This window comes from Antechinus flavipes, chromosome 6 (assembly GCF_016432865.1).
Source record: "Antechinus flavipes isolate AdamAnt ecotype Samford, QLD, Australia chromosome 6, AdamAnt_v2, whole genome shotgun sequence".
NCBI classification, from domain to species: domain Eukaryota; kingdom Metazoa; phylum Chordata; class Mammalia; order Dasyuromorphia; family Dasyuridae; genus Antechinus; species Antechinus flavipes.
The window spans coordinates 194,616,112-194,637,060 of NC_067403.1; the positions used below are offsets into that span (position 1 = coordinate 194,616,112).

General features: G+C 34.2%; 1 protein-coding gene across 1 annotated transcript in view; it reads right to left on the reverse strand.

Moving 5' to 3' along the window:
• Positions 1–4,141: 4,141 nt before the first annotated feature.
• RNF4 (ring finger protein 4) overlaps positions 4,142–20,949 on the reverse strand; it is a 76,116-nt gene continuing 59,308 nt past the window's right edge. The window contains exons 4-7 of the mRNA XM_051966314.1: positions 14,963–14,972; positions 14,099–14,258; positions 7,873–7,921; positions 4,142–7,025 (exon numbers count right to left, since the gene is read on the reverse strand). Coding sequence (XP_051822274.1) covers positions 6,876–7,025; positions 7,873–7,921; positions 14,099–14,258; positions 14,963–14,972 — 369 coding nt within the window. The 3' untranslated portion in view covers positions 4,142–6,875. The remainder of the gene's footprint in view (positions 7,026–7,872; positions 7,922–14,098; positions 14,259–14,962; positions 14,973–20,949) is intronic.

A 20,949-nucleotide genomic window follows, 5' to 3' on the forward strand; every position in this document is an offset into this window, starting at 1 on the left:
AACAAATTTGCCTCCTCCCCCTGAAAAAAAAATAAGAAAAACAGTCCAAGAAAACAAAAGCACAGAAGTTATGTCTAAAAACATCTTTGCACCTTGAGTCCATCACTTTTCCATCAAGAGGTAATATGCTTTTATCATAGATCATTTGGAGATGTCCATGCATTGATCAGAGTTCTTTATATTGTTGTTGTCCTTGCATATATTGATCTTGTTCTTAGTTCATTCTACGTCAGTTCATACTAAAGATTCTCTGAAATTATGTCTTTTATTATATTTTACAGTGCACTCATATCAACAATACCCATTACATACCATAATTTGTTCATTCATTCCCCAACTGGTAGGAAATGCCTTAATTCTGGTTCTTTGCTTGTTTTTCTTCTTTAAATGTTCCTCTTTAAGTAAGAGAAGTTTTGCTTGTGGCTATTCTTTTTCCAGTATTATTCTCTCTCTTAAACAATCCTCCATTCCTAATTGTTTCTCAGTTGATGTATTTATTCACCAAACTTTGTGTATGTGCTAGTGTGTGCTCTTTTGTCCATTTCAGGTAAGAGTAAGATCAACCTAAAGTTTATTCCCCTACTGTTCCTCTATGTTTGTATATTGTTCTAAGGCATCTCAATTACAATAAACAGCCAGTTCCACATTCTTTTTTTCTTTCTCCATCAACTTATTACTTTTTGTCCCTCCTCCTCTTTCATCTCTTCAGATCCTCAGAACAAACCCAATCCCCTCTCAGGAATTTTTTCTTAACTCTCCCAATACCCTTTGAGTTTCTGAAGGGACACTTGTTTCTTCTCCCATTATTAGAATGTTGACACTATAGCATTACTTCCAGAACCCTTCTCTCAATTGTTCAAATAAATTTACCAACAATAAAATTACCTTTTATTGATTCTTGTGTTTATATTTCAAAGTTCCTACTTTGTTCCGGTCTTTTCATGAGATACTTCAAAGTCTTTTATTGTGTTCACTTGTTTCAGCTATATCCAACTCTATGAGTCCTTCTAATAGTTCACTTTCACTGTTGTTGGATTATACTTAAGTTTCATATATTAATTTTGGTTGTAAGCTGAAGGATGGATGGAGGCAGACAGATCAGTGAGATATTTTGCTTTTTGGAATATTTAATTTGAAGCTCATTTTTTGTATTTGCCAGGTCTTCTGTGATTCTGTCTGTGGTTCTTTCACACTTGAATTTGTTTTTTAATGGTTACTTGTAGTTTGGGGGGGAGGGCAGTGTTTAGATGTGGAACCTCCAAATTTTTGCTATGACATTCCTGAGACTTTTTCTTTTGAAGTTCTTGGTAGGAATTTATCAATGGAGTCTATCTTCAATATGCCCTCTGGCTCTAATGGATCTGGAGAATATATATTTATGATTTCTCAAAAAACAGTACAACATTTTTTAATCATAGTTTTCAATTAGTAGAATGATTCTTAAATGATCTCAATCCATTTTCTAGATAGATTTGATCTATTATATTCTTTTTGTTCTCATACTTCTCCTTGTCTTATTATAACTGACTTATTTGTTCTATTCTAGTTTTCACAATTTCATTTCTTGGATAAAGTTTGATACTTTTGTTCTATACTATAGATTCTTCCAATTTTTTCCTCAAGAGCTTTTTTATTCCATTTTAAATTGTTTCCTCATATCTTCTAGGAATTCATGTGGTCCTTCTGGAAAATAATTTTTCCTTGTCTCTCTATTTGCACTTGTAACAAAAATATTTTCTTCTTTTGGAGATCTCTATGTGCAGAAATTTTTGATATTGGTTGGTTTTGTTTTATTCATCTCTCCAGCTTTACTCCTAAGTAAGATTTTCTGCAAAAGCCAGGCCCTGTTGGTTAGTCCTGGGTCTCCCCTAGTTCCTTTGGTGACCTTGACCTTCTAAAGTTAGACCCCTTCTGAAGCTTTCAAGTTCAAAGTGTTAGTTGTTTAGAACTCTCTCTGGGCACAGAATGCCAGAGACCTTGGAGCATCAGGCACCCAACTTGTCCTGGTCTGAATGCTGCCATACTGACTTGACCAATACTGGCTGCTAATGTTTACTTCTATGGTTGTTGCCACACCTGCAGTAGTCATCAGGATTCCCACTACGTATGGGTTTACAAACATCCTTGACAACCAATGTGTGGAAAAAGTTCTTATCCTGAATCATGAATTTATCTGTATGAGAATTCTCAGAAGTAAAGAATTCAGTCTTTATTTCTTTTATCTCTTTTTCCCATTTTTGGTCAGATTAAGAAAAAAATATGTTAACAGAACAGAAAATAACAATAAAAGAATAGCTTTTCTTTTCTTTTTATTTTGATGAGGCAATTGGGGTTAAATGACTTGCCCAGGCTCACACAACTAGGAAGTGTTAAGTGTTTGAGACTAGATTTGAACTCAGGTCCTCCTGACTTCAGAGCTGGTGCTTTATCCACTGTGCCACCCAACTGCCCAAGAATTATCTTTTCAAATCAAATTTGACTACCAAATATAGGATTTGGGCAGTTTCTTATTAAAAGTTTATTTCCAACTGATTTTATTAACAGAGTATTTCTAGCTATACTTCTTTTTAAAAACAGACTTTTGATGTTATCTGTTTATACTCAAAGGTTTAACATTATAGTTGGCTAACTTTTCTGGAGTTTCTATCAAGATATAACTTTTACTTCTTGTCCTTGTCTTCCACAGAAAGAAGATGGAGGTATTAGCCTTTATTTGTTTGCATTTCTCTTATTTGAAATTTATTCTTTTGGGTTCTCAGCAGTGAAATCAAAGTCATTTGAGTCACTTTGCCCCTGAAGTCAAAACTCATTTTCTGCAGACTTGAATTTGTCTACAGAATGATTTTTTTTTTCCTCTCTTCACAGGTTTTAAAGTTGAAAGTAAAAGGAGAGGAAGACTTTCCTAAGGTTCCTTGTCATAATGAGTAATAATTTGGGGGTAATTACAATCCATTTAGGCCCTCAGAAGCTTTAGTAAAGTAGAAGGAGATTTTCTGGTACAAAGTCTACAGTTATTCAGGTGCCTTCCCTATGATGGGATCAAGACAGCAGAAAAACCTTCATTCCTTCAGTTCTTTGTGGTTTGACATTACATTATTCAGGGGGTTTCTGAGGTCTACCGAGTGAATCCCATATAGTTTTTCCGAAGTGTGTGAGAAAATACAGTGCTGAGCTGTTACCCAATTTATGAAATTTAACAGGGCTTAACTGAGGTGGGCATATGGAGTTCTATGTCAGAGCAACAGTTTAAATTCAAATGGTCCCCTGGTTTAGATCTCAATATTGGATTCATGTCTTCTTTTTCCCTCCAAAGACAGGCAACTCCCTTAAGAGAGGCAATGTGTAACTCAACACAGCTCCAGCTACCTAGATTCAAGGGTCACTGATCAATAAGCTTTGCTTTGTTGTTCCTACATTCTCAGAAAAATCTTCCTTTGATATTTACTGGTAACTATGTCATCTCCTAGAAGTCTATTCCTTGTGTTTAAATTCAAACAAACCTTTTATGAGAGCCAAGAGATTCTAAGGATCAAAGAGTGGGAACGACTTGCCACAATTGTTATTCCCTTGCTACCGTTAATGGGACTTTAGTTGTCTTCCCTATTACTAGCAGCAAATGATCTCTCAATAGTGAGTTGAAAATGTATGGTCCTTGGTCTTAAATGGCTGTGTTTTTCCCCTTTATCATTACTTCAGACTTATTCCTCCTTTCTGTCTCCCTCTTTACAAAGAAGTGACTAGAGAAATAGAAGGAATCTGATCATGATTACCACAATAATCTGTATATAAAGTGACCTGTTTTTATTTCTCTGCTCCCTTGTGCTACAAATGTACAGAAATACATATATTTCGAGGTTAAATGTGGCAAGGGCAAAAGACAAGTCCAAAGTGCTCGAGGAAAATATGGAGAACAAGTCACATTCAGGTTAGGAATGGGTAGACAGGGAATCAGTAAGACCTTCAGGGAAACTGAGTCAGTCTTAAAGGAAGAGGATTTCTAGGGATAGAAAGGGGGAAGTAAAGTAAAAAGAAGGACAAGACTGGGGAATTGCTTGATGACAGACCCTAAACATGAAAACTAAGTAAGACTACACCATTTAGGGGGGAAAAATAATGTAGAAGCCAAAATAAAGAGTACACATTGTACATCAAATTAATGGGTTTATTTTCATCTTAATTAACAACCATTTAGTTGAAGTTCAAAACAGACCTGACACATGGACATGGATACAATTTAAATAACAAAAAAAAAAAAGAACTATATACACAGATAAAGTAAAAGTATGATTTTTTACATAATCAGCCTGTTTATATTTTGCAGTTTTGGAAAACTATGCGCGTGCTATATACTAAGTAAATAACTACAACTAAATATTACCTTTTCAATTTAGATTTACAATGAAATAATACAATAACATTTGAGATCAACAGCTTAGAATTGGACAGGTCTAGGTTTTCAAGGAGAGTCACAAAACAAAATAGCCAAAGAACCTGCTGTATATTCTATAGATTTTTTTCTTAAAGATTTTACACATCAGTACAGTTAATACAGGACAAAAAAAATAAATATTTACTTGGAAATACAAACTTATCAAAAATATCATTCAAAACTAAAGCTAAAACCAGAAAGCTATACACATATCAGTCCAAATTAATCTTTAATACACTCCTATTCTTGACTTGATGAATAAAAAATGACATATATTATAACTAAAAAGATATTTAATGTAATTTTTAAAAATCAGAATTGCTAATACAACTGCTTTTTCCTGTAGCAAGGGGGAAATGCTCATTTTAAATTAAGTTTTATACAGTAATTTGTTTCATCCAACTTAAAGTTGGTTACCAGTAGCAAAGCTAGAATTGCTTCTTTCTAAACAGCCATAACAAAACTTCATTTTGTTTTAAGTAAATAATTCTAGGAGGTTATGGACAAGAAATACAAGATTTTAAGAATTCTTTACTGATGTGAAGAACAAGCAATTACAAAGTACAGATTAAAGTTTATCAGCTTTCCCCAGATAAAAAGATAAAAGCAAAGGACAAAACCCACAATTTTTCAGTAGGCAAGCATCATGGTTTGTATAGAGGCAAGACTGCATCAACTCAACAGGCATGGACCATCAAAAAACAAAGGGTTTCATAGATGATGAAAAATTACACACACCAAAAGATTCTTAAAACAAAGTCTATCCCAATTAGGCACAGATTCAAAAAATTAATTCCCACCACAAAACAGGGGGTGAACACTACTGATATGATTAACAACAAACAGGCAGAAAGGACTTGGACTGAAGTTGCAGTGAACTGATTTCCTCCCAAGTAGCTAAGTAATGTCACAAACTACTTCCATCACCTGCAAAATACATGCTGGGGGGAAAATGGAGCTGTGCCCCTTGCCCCAACCACTTGATGAAGAGATAGTCAAGGGATAAGAAGGCAATAACACAAAATGGTTTTTATTACAATACAAATATTAAGCCTTTTTTGTGCCCCATACTTTGTATCTTTGGGGCAAATTTATAACATTACCACATTATCAACATTCCTGAGAATATGAACAGTAGATAGACGTGGCAGAAAGAGAGAGAAATTATTGCCACTGTCAATATCCAGCCTTTCGCAGGAATGTGAAAGTCTGAACTACTTCTGCCCCAATTCAATGACAATTTCAAAAGCAACAAGCTTTATTACAAAGCTGAGTCTTTAAGGAGGGAACCTAGTTAGCAATCTCACTTAGGATATGGTTCAATTTCTTTGTGCAAAAAAAAATCTATAACTTATCATTACTCAGAACTGGATCATTCACTCTTTTAGATGCCACTAACTTAAAATGCTAAAGGGCATAAAATTTCTATAAAAGTCTGACACAAAGACCTCTAATAATGATAAATGGCTGAGATAACTGTAGAGAATCTTATTGAAAAGGGATGTGTTCTGAAGCCCAAGTTCTATAATTTGGCATTAAACTTTATGAAACAGCTCTCTCTGATCACCAACTGATGATTACTTAATTAGGGAAAGGGAGGAAAGAAGAAAAGTGAACAATGGACACTAATTAAAATAAGATTATGAGTCTTAAAATAGAAACACATGACTAATGATCAAGTGAAGCTTGGAAAATCTGGGCCTTGCCAATAAGAAATTTTTTCATAATAGTTAATAAAAATAAAAAGCCTCCAGTGAGTTTGCTTCCAGGTTCCAGAGAGACCCAGAGTCACTGTTCTATAGTTGAGTGTGCTGGTGGAGGAGACCCAGCAGCTATACACCTGGGGAGCTTTGGGAGCTCTGCAATTTCTTCAATACATCAGCATATTCTTTTTCCCAGGGGAAGACTTAGGGCCTCTCATTACATCCTTCTTTCTGCTAGGCTGTGAATCAAAAACAGGCTTTTTACACCAAGGCATGTGAAACAGATGGGCCTGCTGGGAGCAGAATTCAATCGCCCTTCCCACCTCTTCACCTTCCAAGTGGAAAGAGGCCACTCATCTATGCTGATGTCTTACCTTTCATTCTTTTAGGCTTATGAGATTCAATTACTTGATTAAGATGACTTTGAAACCCAAGAGCTCACACACCCTAGTGGTACAGAGAAGCTGTGTCAAACACAGGGACTAATATGTTGAGAGAAAACACATGACTCAACTAACTTTGACAGACCCTCAGAAATTCAGCCCAACCTTATCAAATGCGATGGGGAAAAAAAAAAAAGAGCTAGGTTTATGACATTTAAGCTTGGACCATAAAATCTGCTTGCAAACACCCCAGGTAAAATCGTTTTTAAAATCAGTTCTCCTTACTGTCAGGTATGTTGACAAACTCAGGACATTTTCACAGCAATCCACGTAAGGCTGTCCTGAGAAACATAGTACATATCATATATAAATTGGATGATACTGTTTCTGGTTCAGCTTTTTCCGGCAAGTTGGGCAGGAACTAGCATTTCTAAGGGCATCACGGAGGCATTGGCTACAGAAGACGTGACCACATTTTGTAGAGACTATAAGTCGTCCACTTTGCAAAATCTAGAAAAATAGCAAACAGATAAATTCATGAAGCTATGTCTCTACAAGATAGCTATGTTCTCCATACTTAGACATTCTCAATGTTAAATGCTGGTGGTGGTAATCAGCTAAACAAAAGGGCAAAAGTTTTGAAACTGATAACCAACCACTGGGACATGTACTTCTAAGTTTAGGAGACACAAATTCTAGTAACTGTCTATTCTTGGACAAATCCATTCTTCTGTGTCTCAGGTTCTCCCCCTATATTAACTGAGGGGTTGACCTAAATCATGGTTAAGGAAGCCCTTTCTTGTGCTGTTTTCAGTCTCTGGAAATGTCCATAATGAGACCCTTTCAGTAAAAAAGGCCAGTAAGAACCACAATCTTAAGATCTGCCCTAGAATTGTCCAGTCTGGCTGGGTTCAAAGGAGGGCTCTTCAGCAAAGAAGTCATCTTTCTTTTAACAAGAGAACAGCAGAGTTGACAAAATTGATCCTATGCTGGAATTTTTGCATTAAAGCTATAGAGAAATAGTCACCATTTCTATAAAAGGCCAACAGAATGTAAAAGGACTTCCTTAAAATCCTCAATCCTTTGTTCTAGTTACGCAAGACAAACAGTTAAAATAGAACTAGAAAATTCACACAGTAACTGATATTGAACGCTATTATTTTCAATATGAATACTTGCAATTTGGGCAGACAATAATTTAAGTTTGCTTTATGATAGTTCCAAGGGTCTTAGGATCTAACTAAACTGAAAATGAGTTAATTTCATTTTTAAAGAAAAAGCTCCTCTTTTATCTAATTCTTTCACTGAAGCATTTTTTGGGGAAAATTTATTAGATGACAAGCTGTAGTTTTCTTACCTCAGAGTATCCATCCATGCAAATTGGACAACTAACAGTACCAGAAGGCCTAAAAACACAATGATTTGGATCAGTTTTGCAACAAAAGGAAAAAAATCCCATTAATTGGTAGTTGATACCTTTAAATAAATAACCATTTTTCCCCCAAGATGATAAAATAGCTAGAGAATTTGTATATTCCTTTATAATTTATGAAATTCTTTACATAGTATACATATATAAAATATGTAAATATGTATATTTTACATATAGAGAAAAGTTTTTAAAGGACTCCTACCCAAAGAAAAGGAATTATTCCATGGGAAGTATTAATGAAGCAGTAATAAAGAAAAAGGATTTGAATAAGAAAATTCATTTATCTCTTAATTTCAAATTACTCATGGCTTTTTTCTTCAATTGCAAGTTATACATATCCTATCAAAATTGAATATAGGATCTGAAACAACGAAAACTACCTATTTGTCATCCTATATACAACATGAAAATTTGTTCCTTATGGGAAACAAATATATTTCCCTTAAATACCACAGTAGAAAATCTAAGTTGTAATTTAAAATTAAGAAAATGGACTTAAGAAACAATACGAAAGAAGCTAATATTCTTTTTAGGAACTGTTATCTTCTCCATAAAATAGAAGGGAAGGACTAGGTGCCCTTTCATAAAGATCACACTTGTAAATTTCGAAGTGATATTTGTATGCAATGATTTCTCTTATTATATATGTATACATATAGTAAATGTATGCCCCTTAATTTACAGCCTATCCTCATCCCCCATTATCTTAGGTCTCCTTTTGATTCCTAGTCAAGAAGCACAGACCTAAAGGGCATCACCAGCAATGATTACCAACAATGTGTTTTGATATTCTAAGTGAAAATCAGTGGTTTAGATATCCCTCTGGTCAATCTCAAACGTTTTCTCAAGGCCTCTCTATGGTAGAGTGAGATTAGAGGACAAGGACAAGTCATGCATGTGGAAAATATCTTCTCTAAGAAATAACTGACCAGTTCTTAAATGGTGATACAAATTAGCTATTATAGGAATTTTAATTATAACAATAGGAAAGGATAGGGATAATTGATTACAAGCCTCTCCTTGAGCAATTAAAAACAAAAAGCAATAAGCTCTACTTACTTTATATATACCAATTAAGTGAAACTCACTTTTGATCTGATGTCTTTCTCTTTATTATATTAATACCTAACTAATTTCATAGCAAGACCACCATAAATTCTAGTAATTTTCTTCACATAATCAGTGCCAGGAGGGCCTTGATAAATGTAATTGAGTAAATCCTATTTTAATAAAAGTAATTCTTTTGAGTTTTAATGTCTTAAAATACAAAGTAGGCAGAACTCACAACTATCTAGAAGTCTTAAGGATTTTCTAAAATTGATATAGAACAATAATACACTTAGCAAACAAGGCAATAGAATAACCAAAATCTCCATAAAAATACATGCAAAATCAACTTATGAAATAAACCAACAATCACTCAACAAACATTTATTAAGTAGCACTATGTGCCAGGTTAATTATACTGGGGATACAAGTATGAAGAATAAAATGAGCTCTTTTTGTGAAGAATTTATATTCCAAATGGAGGAAACAAACATAGACAGTTCTCACTTTAAGTTAATACTTAGCAAAGGGATTTTTAAATAAGGCAAATTTCCTCTTCCTATCAATTTCACTTAGCCTGAGTAATAAAGGTATACACAAAAGAATGTGTTATGCAAGTCATAAGATATATTAAAATACAAAGTATATAAAATGAATATGAAATTTTCATATGAAATGAAAGGAAAAATTAATGATAATGTATACAACTGTATAGCAAAGTTAATTTGGGTGTGAACTACACCTTGCCTCTTCCCCACCCATCCAATGCACCTAGCCTTTATCATTGGTGCTTGATTGGCTGCTGTGCAACTTTTAAAATGAAGCTAGTAAGAGATGTTTAGAGACAATGGTTCTCTTTTTCTCCTCATATTTCTAATGACACCAAACAATATTATCCTCAGTTTGTCTCTGAACTTTTAAAAACCTTGAAGTTTCAGATCCAGCTTTTCAATATTTTAAAAAAAAAAAATCACTCGTATGCTGAAATGCTCCTGCCACTGTTTTGTTGTAAAGCTTTTTGGTTCAACCTCGGGTTCCAAAGTTTTTCTTTCTTCTGCAATCTTTGTGGCTAGTATTTCCATCAGATCCCCTCCATGAGACTCAGTCAACTCCTCCACATCATGCTTCATCTACTTCTAACTCCAGTTCTTGTGCTAATTTTATAGTTTGGTTACTCACTTCTTCTAATGTTTCATTTTGTCAGATCTATAACTGTGATTGCAGATTTTTTTTTTTTTAAAGAATTCTTAGTTGAATTTGTGTAATTCAAGTTTACTAAAGAGAGAACTATGAGTACATATGTAAGTATGTACAAATAAGCAAAATAACTGTTTGGACATATATACTTATTTTGTATTTAATTTATATTTTAACATATTTAACATGTATTGGTCAACCTGCCATCTAGGGGATGGGATGGGGGGAAGGAGGGGAAAAATTGGAACAAAAGGTTTGGCAACTGTCAATGCTGTAAAATGATCCATACATATAAACTTGTAAATAAAAAGCTATTAAAAAAAAAAAAAAGGTCAAATAGAAAAAAAAAAGTAAGTACAAATAAATAACCAAATTTAAGTTAAATACAAGGAGATTTTGGCAGGGCAGGGAATTGGAAAGAGCATCAGGAAAAGATTCATGTAGAAGGTAGAATTTGAACTCCATCCCACAAGAAGAAAGAGGATTATATGAATGGATAAGGAGTAAGAATATTTTAGGTATGAGAAATAGCCAATGCAAAGACACAAAGATGGAAAGTGAAATGGCCTAATGTGAGAAACCAAAGTCTACTTGATCAGAGAGGAAGACAAAGAGAGGAGGAAAGAAATTAAAAAGGAGGAGGAAGAAATAGGGTAGAGAAGAGGAAGAGAAAGAATATGTGAGTTAGGGGAAGGGAAGAATGTACATTGAAGCTGAAAAGATAGTTGGGGAGAGTTTTTAAAGGCTTTAAAAGCTAAACAGAAGCAGTCATTCAACTACCATTTAATATTTGATCTTAAAGGAAACAAGAGAGGCATTGGAATTGATTGCATAGGACAGTCTTATGGTCAGATCCAGATCCAGCCCTTAAGGAAAACCACTTTGTTAGCCATGTGTAGGGTGAACTGGAGTGGGAAAGACAGCAGATTAGACTGTTAAGGCAATAATCCAAGCTACAGCATTGAGGTGGTGATGGCTGGGTAGAGAAAAGGAATCTAACAAGATTCTTAAAATCCTTGAAAAACATCTAAGTTTTGAAGACAGTAGGTTTGAGGGAAAAGCAAATGAGTTCAGTGCTGGACATAGCGAGTATGTGATACCTCTGGCACATCCAGTTTGAAATGTCTAGTTGGCCATACCTAAATGGCATTAATCCCCATACCTAAAATGCTCTTTATTCATCTCCACCTCAAATCACCACAGATTTTCTTCAAAACTCAGCTGAACTGTCATCTTCCACAATAAGTCTTTCCTGATTTCCCTAAAAGTGGCTGCTAGTTCCTCCCCAAATTATCTAATAGTGATTTTCTAAACATTTTCAGATATCCATGCTGTCTATTAAGATAGAATGTATGGAGCACTTTAGGGTAGTGAGATAATTATTATTTTTTTTCTCTTCAAAAGCTTAGAACAGTGCCTGATAAAAAGGGGATTCTCAATAAAGTAGTGATTGATCCTGAAAGTATTTAAAAATGAAACTGGGAGGATAGCAGACACACCAACAATAGAAAAGATCTATTGTATCTAAATACAATGAATTTATCAAATTAGGATTCTATCAACACAATCATGTGCTGTGTAGAGCATTGGAAAGGAAAAGTAGCATGAGAATAAAGATGGAAAAAGATTTGTATTAGACCAATTATAGAACAGTGATCCACGGCGATGCCATCAAATGTTTTGAAGGTGTAAGGAATCTACATTTTCAAGCCATCTAAAATAGAAGTGAATACCAAATGCATTGAAAACATGGAGAGTCATTACTGTTTTAAAAAAAAAAAAGGTTAAGAAAAATGTCAACATTTAATGAGTCCTATGCTTAACTTTTCTATACAAAATCTGTATGAAGTAATCTATAGAAAGAACCCCCTTGCTGAAGGTATGAGAGAACAGACAGGCTTTCACAAATAATTTTAGACTCAATTACATTTGTATAGATATAGTCAAAGGTGCTTATTGTTTGTATATTACAAAAAAAAAAGCATTTGATTTAATAAGACAAATGCCACTTAAATGGTTTTCTTCTAACAAATTATCTCTAATGCATATCAAAAATCATACTAGATTGCTTAAGAAATCTAAACAGATTTTTTTTAGTTCAATGACCCTCTGATTAACTTCAAGAAAGTTATTCAAAAAGAAGAAAAGGGATAAATTTGCCAAAGGTTATCTCCCTTTCGGAAAAATGTCCAGAACAAAACACAAATAGGGATTCTCTACAAGTGAAGCCCATACCAAGTGGCTGTGAATAAAAATATAGGAATCAATCACATCAAACTCTCTGCACTGCACTGCAGAGCCTTTCAAAAGAGAACCATCATATCCACCAAGATGAAGAATAGCAATTGTCCTGAACAGGGATTTCTGAACCTTTTGGGTGCCAAAGACTGCTCTGGCAGTCTCCTGAAATCTATGGACTCCTCAGAACAATGTTGTTTTTTTCTTTGCTTGTTTTTTTAGTATTTAATCAATATCTCTAATTGAAAGCATATATTTTACATTAAAACAAACAACAGAATCACTGTAAGAGGTCAGAACTCCTATGTGCATTTTATCAATTCATTTATTTGAAAACCATCTATTTTTCTGAACTCATTCACAGTAAGGGACAAGAAAAAACCCAGCTCTTCCTTAAAGAGTGATACTTAAATCAGCACCAAGGACTAAGGAAATAAGAGTTAAAATAATAAGAAAAAAAAAGTAGAGAAAAATGTTTTTAAAATGCATAAAATAAAATACCCAGGATTCCAATGGAAATTAATTACAGAGAGCTGGTCTATCCTCATATATGGTACAGACACTGCAAATGAACATTAAAGTGTAGCCCAGAACTAAATAGGAGAAAGATGGCAGCCAGATTATATTTGAGAAGTGTGCATCATCTTAATGACCTTCAAACTTTTCCTTGAAATAAAACCCTATGCACATCAGTATCCTTCCATTTAAGCTGTTTGTGAATCATGAACTATACTATTTTAAAAATTGCAGGTCAGTCAAAAGGAAGGATATACAGTGAGTACACATCAGATGCAGCATGTGACCCATTTCAAATTGTATGCAAAAAGCAATAGAAAAGATTATCAAGAAGGTATGTGACAAGAAGTGGGGTGCTTTGAAAAGGAAAGACTGAAGTTTCATAGATGGAGCCCGCATATTCCAGTGGTCTCCACACAGAATCAAGAGACCTAGAGGGAGACCTCCAGTATTTTGGCCAGACCCCCTAATGAAGATTTATGGGAAGACGTGGATGAATTCAACAGAAGGAGCAGAATGTTTGTGATCTGTAGTACCAAAAGAAACTTCAACCTTAATGAGATCACATATTCACCTAAGCATATTTGAAATATCCTACAAAGTACAATTTTGTTGTCTCATTATAGTATGTTGGTGTTCTTAAAAGCCAAGACAACAAAATAAATTTTATCCAAAAAAGCTTGAAAGATATCAAGCATGAAAATCATGACAAACCATCTGTGGTCTAAAAGCCTGCACAACTGTATAGAGGCACTTATTATCTGAAGGCTAACCATAATTTTTTTGGCCATAGCAATTCACAAAAACTAATTACTAAGGTATAGAAGTATTAATAACTACATTGGAGGAAGCGCTGACATTAATGAAATCAAAGGTCTTAAAGAGACATAATTCATATATTCCCTGACACAAGTCCAAAACAAATCTTTCCTTTAGTTATGAGGAGAAAGATTCAATTAAGATAAAGATGTCATCAAGTAAATTAGACATAATAAAACTTTAACTTAATACTCTCCCTGAGAACTGGTACTTTTCAAAAAATTATATGCTTATTTTAAGTATTTGCAGGCATTCATACACATACACACACACACACACACACACACACACACACACACACACACACATCCAGATAAATTACCACAGTACATACCTTATGCTTGATGTTTCTTCTTCCAAAACAACTGATTCTCCGGGTGGATTTTCTGTCACGTACACATCGCTGTCTCTTGTTTCTTCATCATCACTACTTAAAACACAGCTGTCAGGCTGCCCTCGACTCATCCTCGGGTTTCTCCTTTGTCTTCGATTTTCTAAAATTTAAATTGAGAAAGAGAAGATTTGTTAGGGTTCCAGTCCTTTCTGGATAAGTCACTGCTGGGTCCTATGCTAATAGTAAGCTCTCTCAATAAAACCCAGCTAATGGCTTCTGGGATCATTTTTCTCTATATGACAGTCTTATCTGATCACATATCGATGCTACTGCCCCAAGTTCTCCAGAAATTTCTTTCTTGGCTTCCTCTTTCACAAGCTACTTTTCCTTGACCTGTCAAGTTCTCTCACTGCTGCAGAGTTTTCCAACTAGGAAAAACTCACCACCAAATCACTTTTTACATGTCTTCTGCCAGTCACAAGGCCTAATGCTTAGAAAAGGGTCAAAGAGATAAAGAGATCTCAGCAAGAAATTTTTAGTAAGGCTTCTAAGAAAGCCTAACAGAAACAGTGATTCAGGACTGAAATTGTGTTACAAAAGCTTTCTAAAGCTTCTGAGACTTACAAAAAGGATTCTGCAATAAGTTAAGAAAATCAGATTTTTAAACCAATATTAGCCACTTACAAATATGAATTGTTTCTTGGTACCAAGCTTCATTGACTATGAACAAGATTAACACTAACCCTCTCTTTTTATATTCTCTGAGAAGCCTTAGAACCTCTTTTCAACCCCTGTTAATGCTAAAACATTGTGAGTCAAGGTTTTTCTGTAAGATGTGATTAAATGTGAAATGTTGATACTTACCTTCAACAAACTTGTAAGGAACAGGAAAGAAAAAAAAAAAGAAGTGATTAGAAGTTGATTTTAAGCATTCATAACTACATATTTTTAAAATATAAAAATGTAACACAGGATATCTTAAGTTCAAAATTTCCAGAACAGGAAAGAAGTGATATAATGGAAAGGACTTAGATCTAGAAACAAACTACTTCAGTTCAAATACCACCTGAGATGCTTGCTTTCTATGTGGTCTTTAGCAGGTTATCATTATTTATAGGCCTCAATTTCCTTAAAATATGGGTGTTGAGTCTTCACTGCCTTTTAGAGTCATTAAAGTTCCAGGCTTGTGTTATGATCTTATAAGACAAAACCTGTAATTAAGGCAACAATGGAAAAGGGTACTGTCTACAAATGACCAAATTTAGGGAGTGATGATGATGATAATGAACAATAACTGGCAATCTTTAGCACCTGAAAGTTTTGTAAGCTCTTGCACATCAACACCTCATCTCATCTCAGCCTAGGAACATTGCTATATTACCTCTATGAAGAAATCTTTTCTTTTTCACCCTCTTTACTTAAAAAAAAAAAATGGAAAAAAAACACACACACACACAATATCAAAAACAACCCAATTAATCTTATAAAATTTAATGCTTAAAATGTTTTGTCATTTCAATGATATTTAAACTGTTTTACTTGGTTTACCATCACCAATATTAATAGCAAATCAAAACAAGGCATTTGTCAAATTGTCAATTCAGTTTAATTTAGAGCACTTATTTTAACCACTATCAACCCAATAAACTTTAAATGTAAAGAAAAAGATTTAATATTTGTAATATTTAGTTTTAATATTTGTTACATGGGTAGCAGACAAAAATGCGAGATATAAATGTTCAACAAAGATTCTGGCCTTGCTAAATCTCCATAAATGATATATGTGATTACAAAGTTAGTTATTTAGGAGAGCGAATAGGCAGATCTGACAACCCTGAGGTCATTTTGAGTTCAAAACCACCATCAATAGAAAGGCACACAGTTTATGTGGTATAATCCTTAAAAGTTTTTCACACTGGCAAGTTATTAAGCAGGGTACAATAATTCTTAACTTCCAAGAAGAAAAAAAAAAAAGCTTTATTAAGTAACAAAGTCCAAGAAACTCTATTCTATCCTTTTGGAAACCAAAAGTTCTCAAAAAATGTGAGTTCCAAAGATTGTAGTTACAAGGGGATGCATTACTTGACAAAAACTACTAAGAAAAATGGAAAACAATCAAGTAGCAATCAGGTTCTGACAACACAAGTGAGAAAGAGGTAAATGAGAAAGCTGAATATCTTAGTCAAAAAGTCTTTGTTTGCTTACTTAGTATAACAATTTCTTAATGGAATTAAAAGGAGGTACGCTATTATTGCTGAACAAACTAACTCTTAAAATAAAATACTTAAGCAGATAGGATGGCTGAAAATTAGTCATTTCAAAAGATCCCAGAAGATCAAGAATCTGTCAGGAGAAATTTCTAAAAGGAACTTCAAATGATTAATGTTTTCATTTGAACTACAGATAGTCTGAGTAGTAAGGAAAGTTCTCCTGAAACTTGATGACTTTGTGTTATAGGCACTCACTAATAGATTAATCTCATCTTCATATCTATTTTAGGGCTGGGGGAATGCTCCTTCACAGTATGATTTATGAAAAAGGATTAAGTGGTTAGAGAAAATGGAAGAAATAATTCATGAAGTGAATTGAAAGGATGTGTCATTCCCCCCTCCCCCACCCCCACCCCCAGGTATCCAAAAACTCATTATCCTTTCTCTCAAACTTTCTTCTGAACTTTCCTATCATTCTCCAGGGAACCACCACCTTCAAGTCCCCCGAGTTTACACTATCACCCCAGATACCCAACTGGCAGATTCATCATTTCTTTCTCTATGCTAATTCTCAAGTGCTTCTCCTCCTTCACTCACAGGACCACCACTCCACAGCTCAGCTTCTCATCACCTCCAACCTAGACAATGGCAACAATTCAAGCCTCTCCTTCCCCATGCATCCTGCACACAGCTGGCTCTGAGAGCCATGCAAAAGTGTGTACAATGCTGGACTAGTTGTACAACAGCGTCTCAATTTCCTCTTTTATAAAATGAGGCTAATAATAAGCACTCACCTACCAAGCTGGAGGGGTTCCCCAGTTGCTGTTGCCTTCTCCTCCAAAGTTGCCTTTTCTATGCTCCAAGTGTCTCTCTTCCATTTCTATTTACTCCATTAGAACATAAGTGCCTTGAACACTACAATCCTTTTTCTTCTTTCTATTCCTAGTATTTAGCCCAGAGGCACAAAGTAGGTATATGATAAATACTTGTTGACTGCTTTTACAAGGATAGCAAACTGAATAAATTAAAGTACAACTATCAGAGTTAATATTCAGATTATTACCCCCATAACCCCACAGGTTAGCGGGGGAGGGAGGTGAAGTAAGGTGAAGGGGTAGACAGCATTCTCTAGCAATAAGAAAAGTTTTTAGGTCCTGACAAGTATAAGGAAAGAAACCCCACTACTGGCAGTTACAGGGAAGCCAAACATGGCTATTTGAGGACTATGAGGTCTTCTTAGATCATGTATAAAATGTAATATAATACATTCCAATAAAAAATGAAAGAATGAATGAAAAAGTATTTATTGAGGGCTTTACTAAGTACAAAGTATTTTGCTAAAGTAGGGTGGGGGGGGAATCAAATATAAAAAATCCCTGTTCTCAATGAGGGAATACAATAACAGACAGAGAAAGGTTCAAATTCAACTCAGATTTTGAAAGGCCTGGTGAGCCCTTAGGGAGCAATCAAAAAAAGAAGGGTGACAATGCATCATTCTTTAGTGTCCTGGACATAATTAAAACAATATACATTTCTGAAGTTGAGCCATTTGACTCTTGTCAAAGATTTTGATTATAATGATGTCACTTAAAAAAAAAGTTTATGGACAGTGGGGCCAAGGTGGAGGAGAGAAGCTAGGAAGTTGACTGAGCTCACTCTACTTTCCCTCAAAAACATTAAATCAAGCCCTTAAACAGATTCTAGAATGACAGAATCTAGAAAAAGATGGAATAAAACTGTTTCCCAACTATGAGAAGAACTTTAGGAAAGGTCAGCCCCACTTGGGTAAAAGGAGAGAGCTGCTCAGAGCAGATGGCGTCTACACAAGCCAATGGGAGGCTGGTGGCCACAGCGCAGACCAGGATCTCATTCCCCTATGGCAGAGCAGGCCAGCGATGGAGCCTCCAGGCAAATTGCTAACTCAGAAGAGGATAAAATACCTCTAAGAGGAATATGAATTGGTCTAAAGCCCCCCAAAAGTTCAAAAAGTATTTTAAAAGCCAAATAAGAGAGGTAAAAGAAAAACTGGGGAAAGAAGTGAGAAGTATGCAGGACAGAGTCAACAGCTTGGAAAAAGACAAAAATTGAAGAAAACAATTCCTTAAAAAAAAATACAATTTGGCCCAAGGAGAGAAAAATGCATTGAATAAAACAATTCCTTAACTTAAAAAGTTTAGCCAAATAGAAAAGAAAGTACAAAAGCTAACTGAAGAAAAGCATTCCTTAAAAAATTAGAATTAGACAAATGGAAGCTAAAAGATTGAGACATCAAGAATCAGTCAAACATGGGTCTGTATCCCAGAGATCATAAAAAAGGGAAAAGTTTGTAGCAGCCTTTTTTGTGTTAGCAAGGAACAGAAAGCTGACTGGATGTTCATCAATTGGACAAGGGCTGAATAAGTTATGGTATATGAATGTTACTGTTCTACAAGTAATGAGCAGGCTGATTTCAGAAAAGCTTGATGAACTGATAGAATAGAGTGAGCAGAATCAGAAGAACATTTGTACACAGTAACAGCAACATTGTGTGATGATCAACTATAATAAACTTAGCTTTTTTCAACAATACTGTGATTCAAGATAATTCCAATATATGTGGGATGGAAAATGCCATCTGCAATCAGAACTATAAAAAATGAATGTAGATGAAAGCATATTATTTTCACCTTATAATTGTTAAGCATAAATGTGAATGGGATAAACTCTCCCATAAAATAGAGTCAAATAGCAGAGTGGATTAAAATAGATTAGAATCCTACAACATATCATCTGAAGCAGAGAGATAAACATAGAGTAAAGGTAAAACCTTGGAGCATAATATATTATATTTCTGCTGAAGTTAAAAAAGGAGTAGCATTCCCAATCTCAGATAAAGCAAAAGCAAAAATATATCTAATTAAGAGAGATAAGAAAGGAAACTATATCTTGCTATAGACAATGAAATAATGTCAATGCTAAATATATATGCATCAAATAGCATAGCATCCAGATTTTCAGAGAAGTGAGTCACAGGAAAAGATAAGACATCAAAACTATGCTAGTAGGGGACCTCTATCTTCCCCTCTTAGAATTGGATAAATCTAACCACAAAATAAATAAGAACAAAGTTAAGAAGGTAAATACATTTTTGAATAGTTAGATAATGGCAGATTTCTGGAGAAAATTGAACAGGGACAGGTAGAAAGATACCTTTTTCTTGGCAGTACATAGCATCTACACAAAAACTGACCTGTGTATTAAGGCATAAAACCCTGCCAATCAAATGCAGAAAAGCAAAAATATTAAAGGCATCCTTTTCAGATCATGATGCAATAAAAAATTACATGTAATAAAGGGCCATGGAAAGATAAACTAAAATAACTAATTGGAAACTAAAAAATCTAAAAAAATGAATGGCTCAAAAAACGAATCTTAGAAATGATTTCCTGAAAGACAATGACAGTAATGAGATAATATATTAAAACTTATAAGATTTAGCCAAAGCAATTATTAGGGGAAAATTTATCTCTCTATATGCCTGAATAAGTAAAACGGAGAAAGATATCAATGAATTGGGCATGCAAGTAAAAAAGCAAGAAAAAATACAAATTTAAAATCTCCAATTAAAAACCAAATTAGAAATTCTGAAAATCAAAGAAGAAATTAATAAAATTGAAAAAGAAAACTACTGAACTAATAAATAAAATTAAAACTGGTTTTACAAAATAACCAATAAAATAGACAAACATTTGATTAATTTGATTAAAAAAAAAAAGAAATGAAATTGCCAGTATCAAAAATTAAAAGGACAAATTTACCATCAATGAAGAGAAAAATAATATAATTATTAGAGCCTATTTTGTCCACTTGTACGCCAATAAAGAAATGGATGAGTACTTACAAAATATAAATTGTCCAGAGTAACAGAAGAGGAAAATACTTTTAAAAACCCATTTTAGAAAAAGAAATTAAATAAGCCATCAATAAACTCCCTAAAAAAAAACTTCAGGGCTATATAGATTACAAGTGAATTCTACCAAAGTTAGGTAACAAAAACTGCTGGAAAAACTGGAAAATAGTATTGTAGAAACTAGGCACTGACCAACATCTCATACCCTATACCAATATAAGATCAAAATGGGTACATGGCTTTAGAAATAAAGGGTGATACCATAAGAAAACCAGGAGAGCAAGAAATAGTTTGCCTGTCAGACCTATGGAAAAGAAAAGAATTTATAACCAAACAAGAGACCAAGAACATCATGAAATACAAAATGGATAATTCTGATTACATTAAATTATTTTTAGACAAACGAAAGCAATACAGCAAAGATTAAAAGGAAAGGAGAAAGCTGAGAAGTAATTTTTATTGCCAGTGTTTCTGGAAAAGGCCTCATTTCTGAAAAATAAACTGAGTCAAATTTATAAGAATACAAGTCATATACAATATGCAAGGATATGAACAGGCAATTTTCAGATAAAGAAACTAAAGCTAGAGTCATATGAAAAAATGCTCTAAATAACTCTTGATTCAAGAAATGCACCTTAAAACAACTCTGAACTACCACCGCCTACCTATCAAAAACTGGCTAATGTGACAGAAAAGGAATATGATAAACATTGGAGAGGATATAGGAAAACTGGAACTGGAACATGAATACA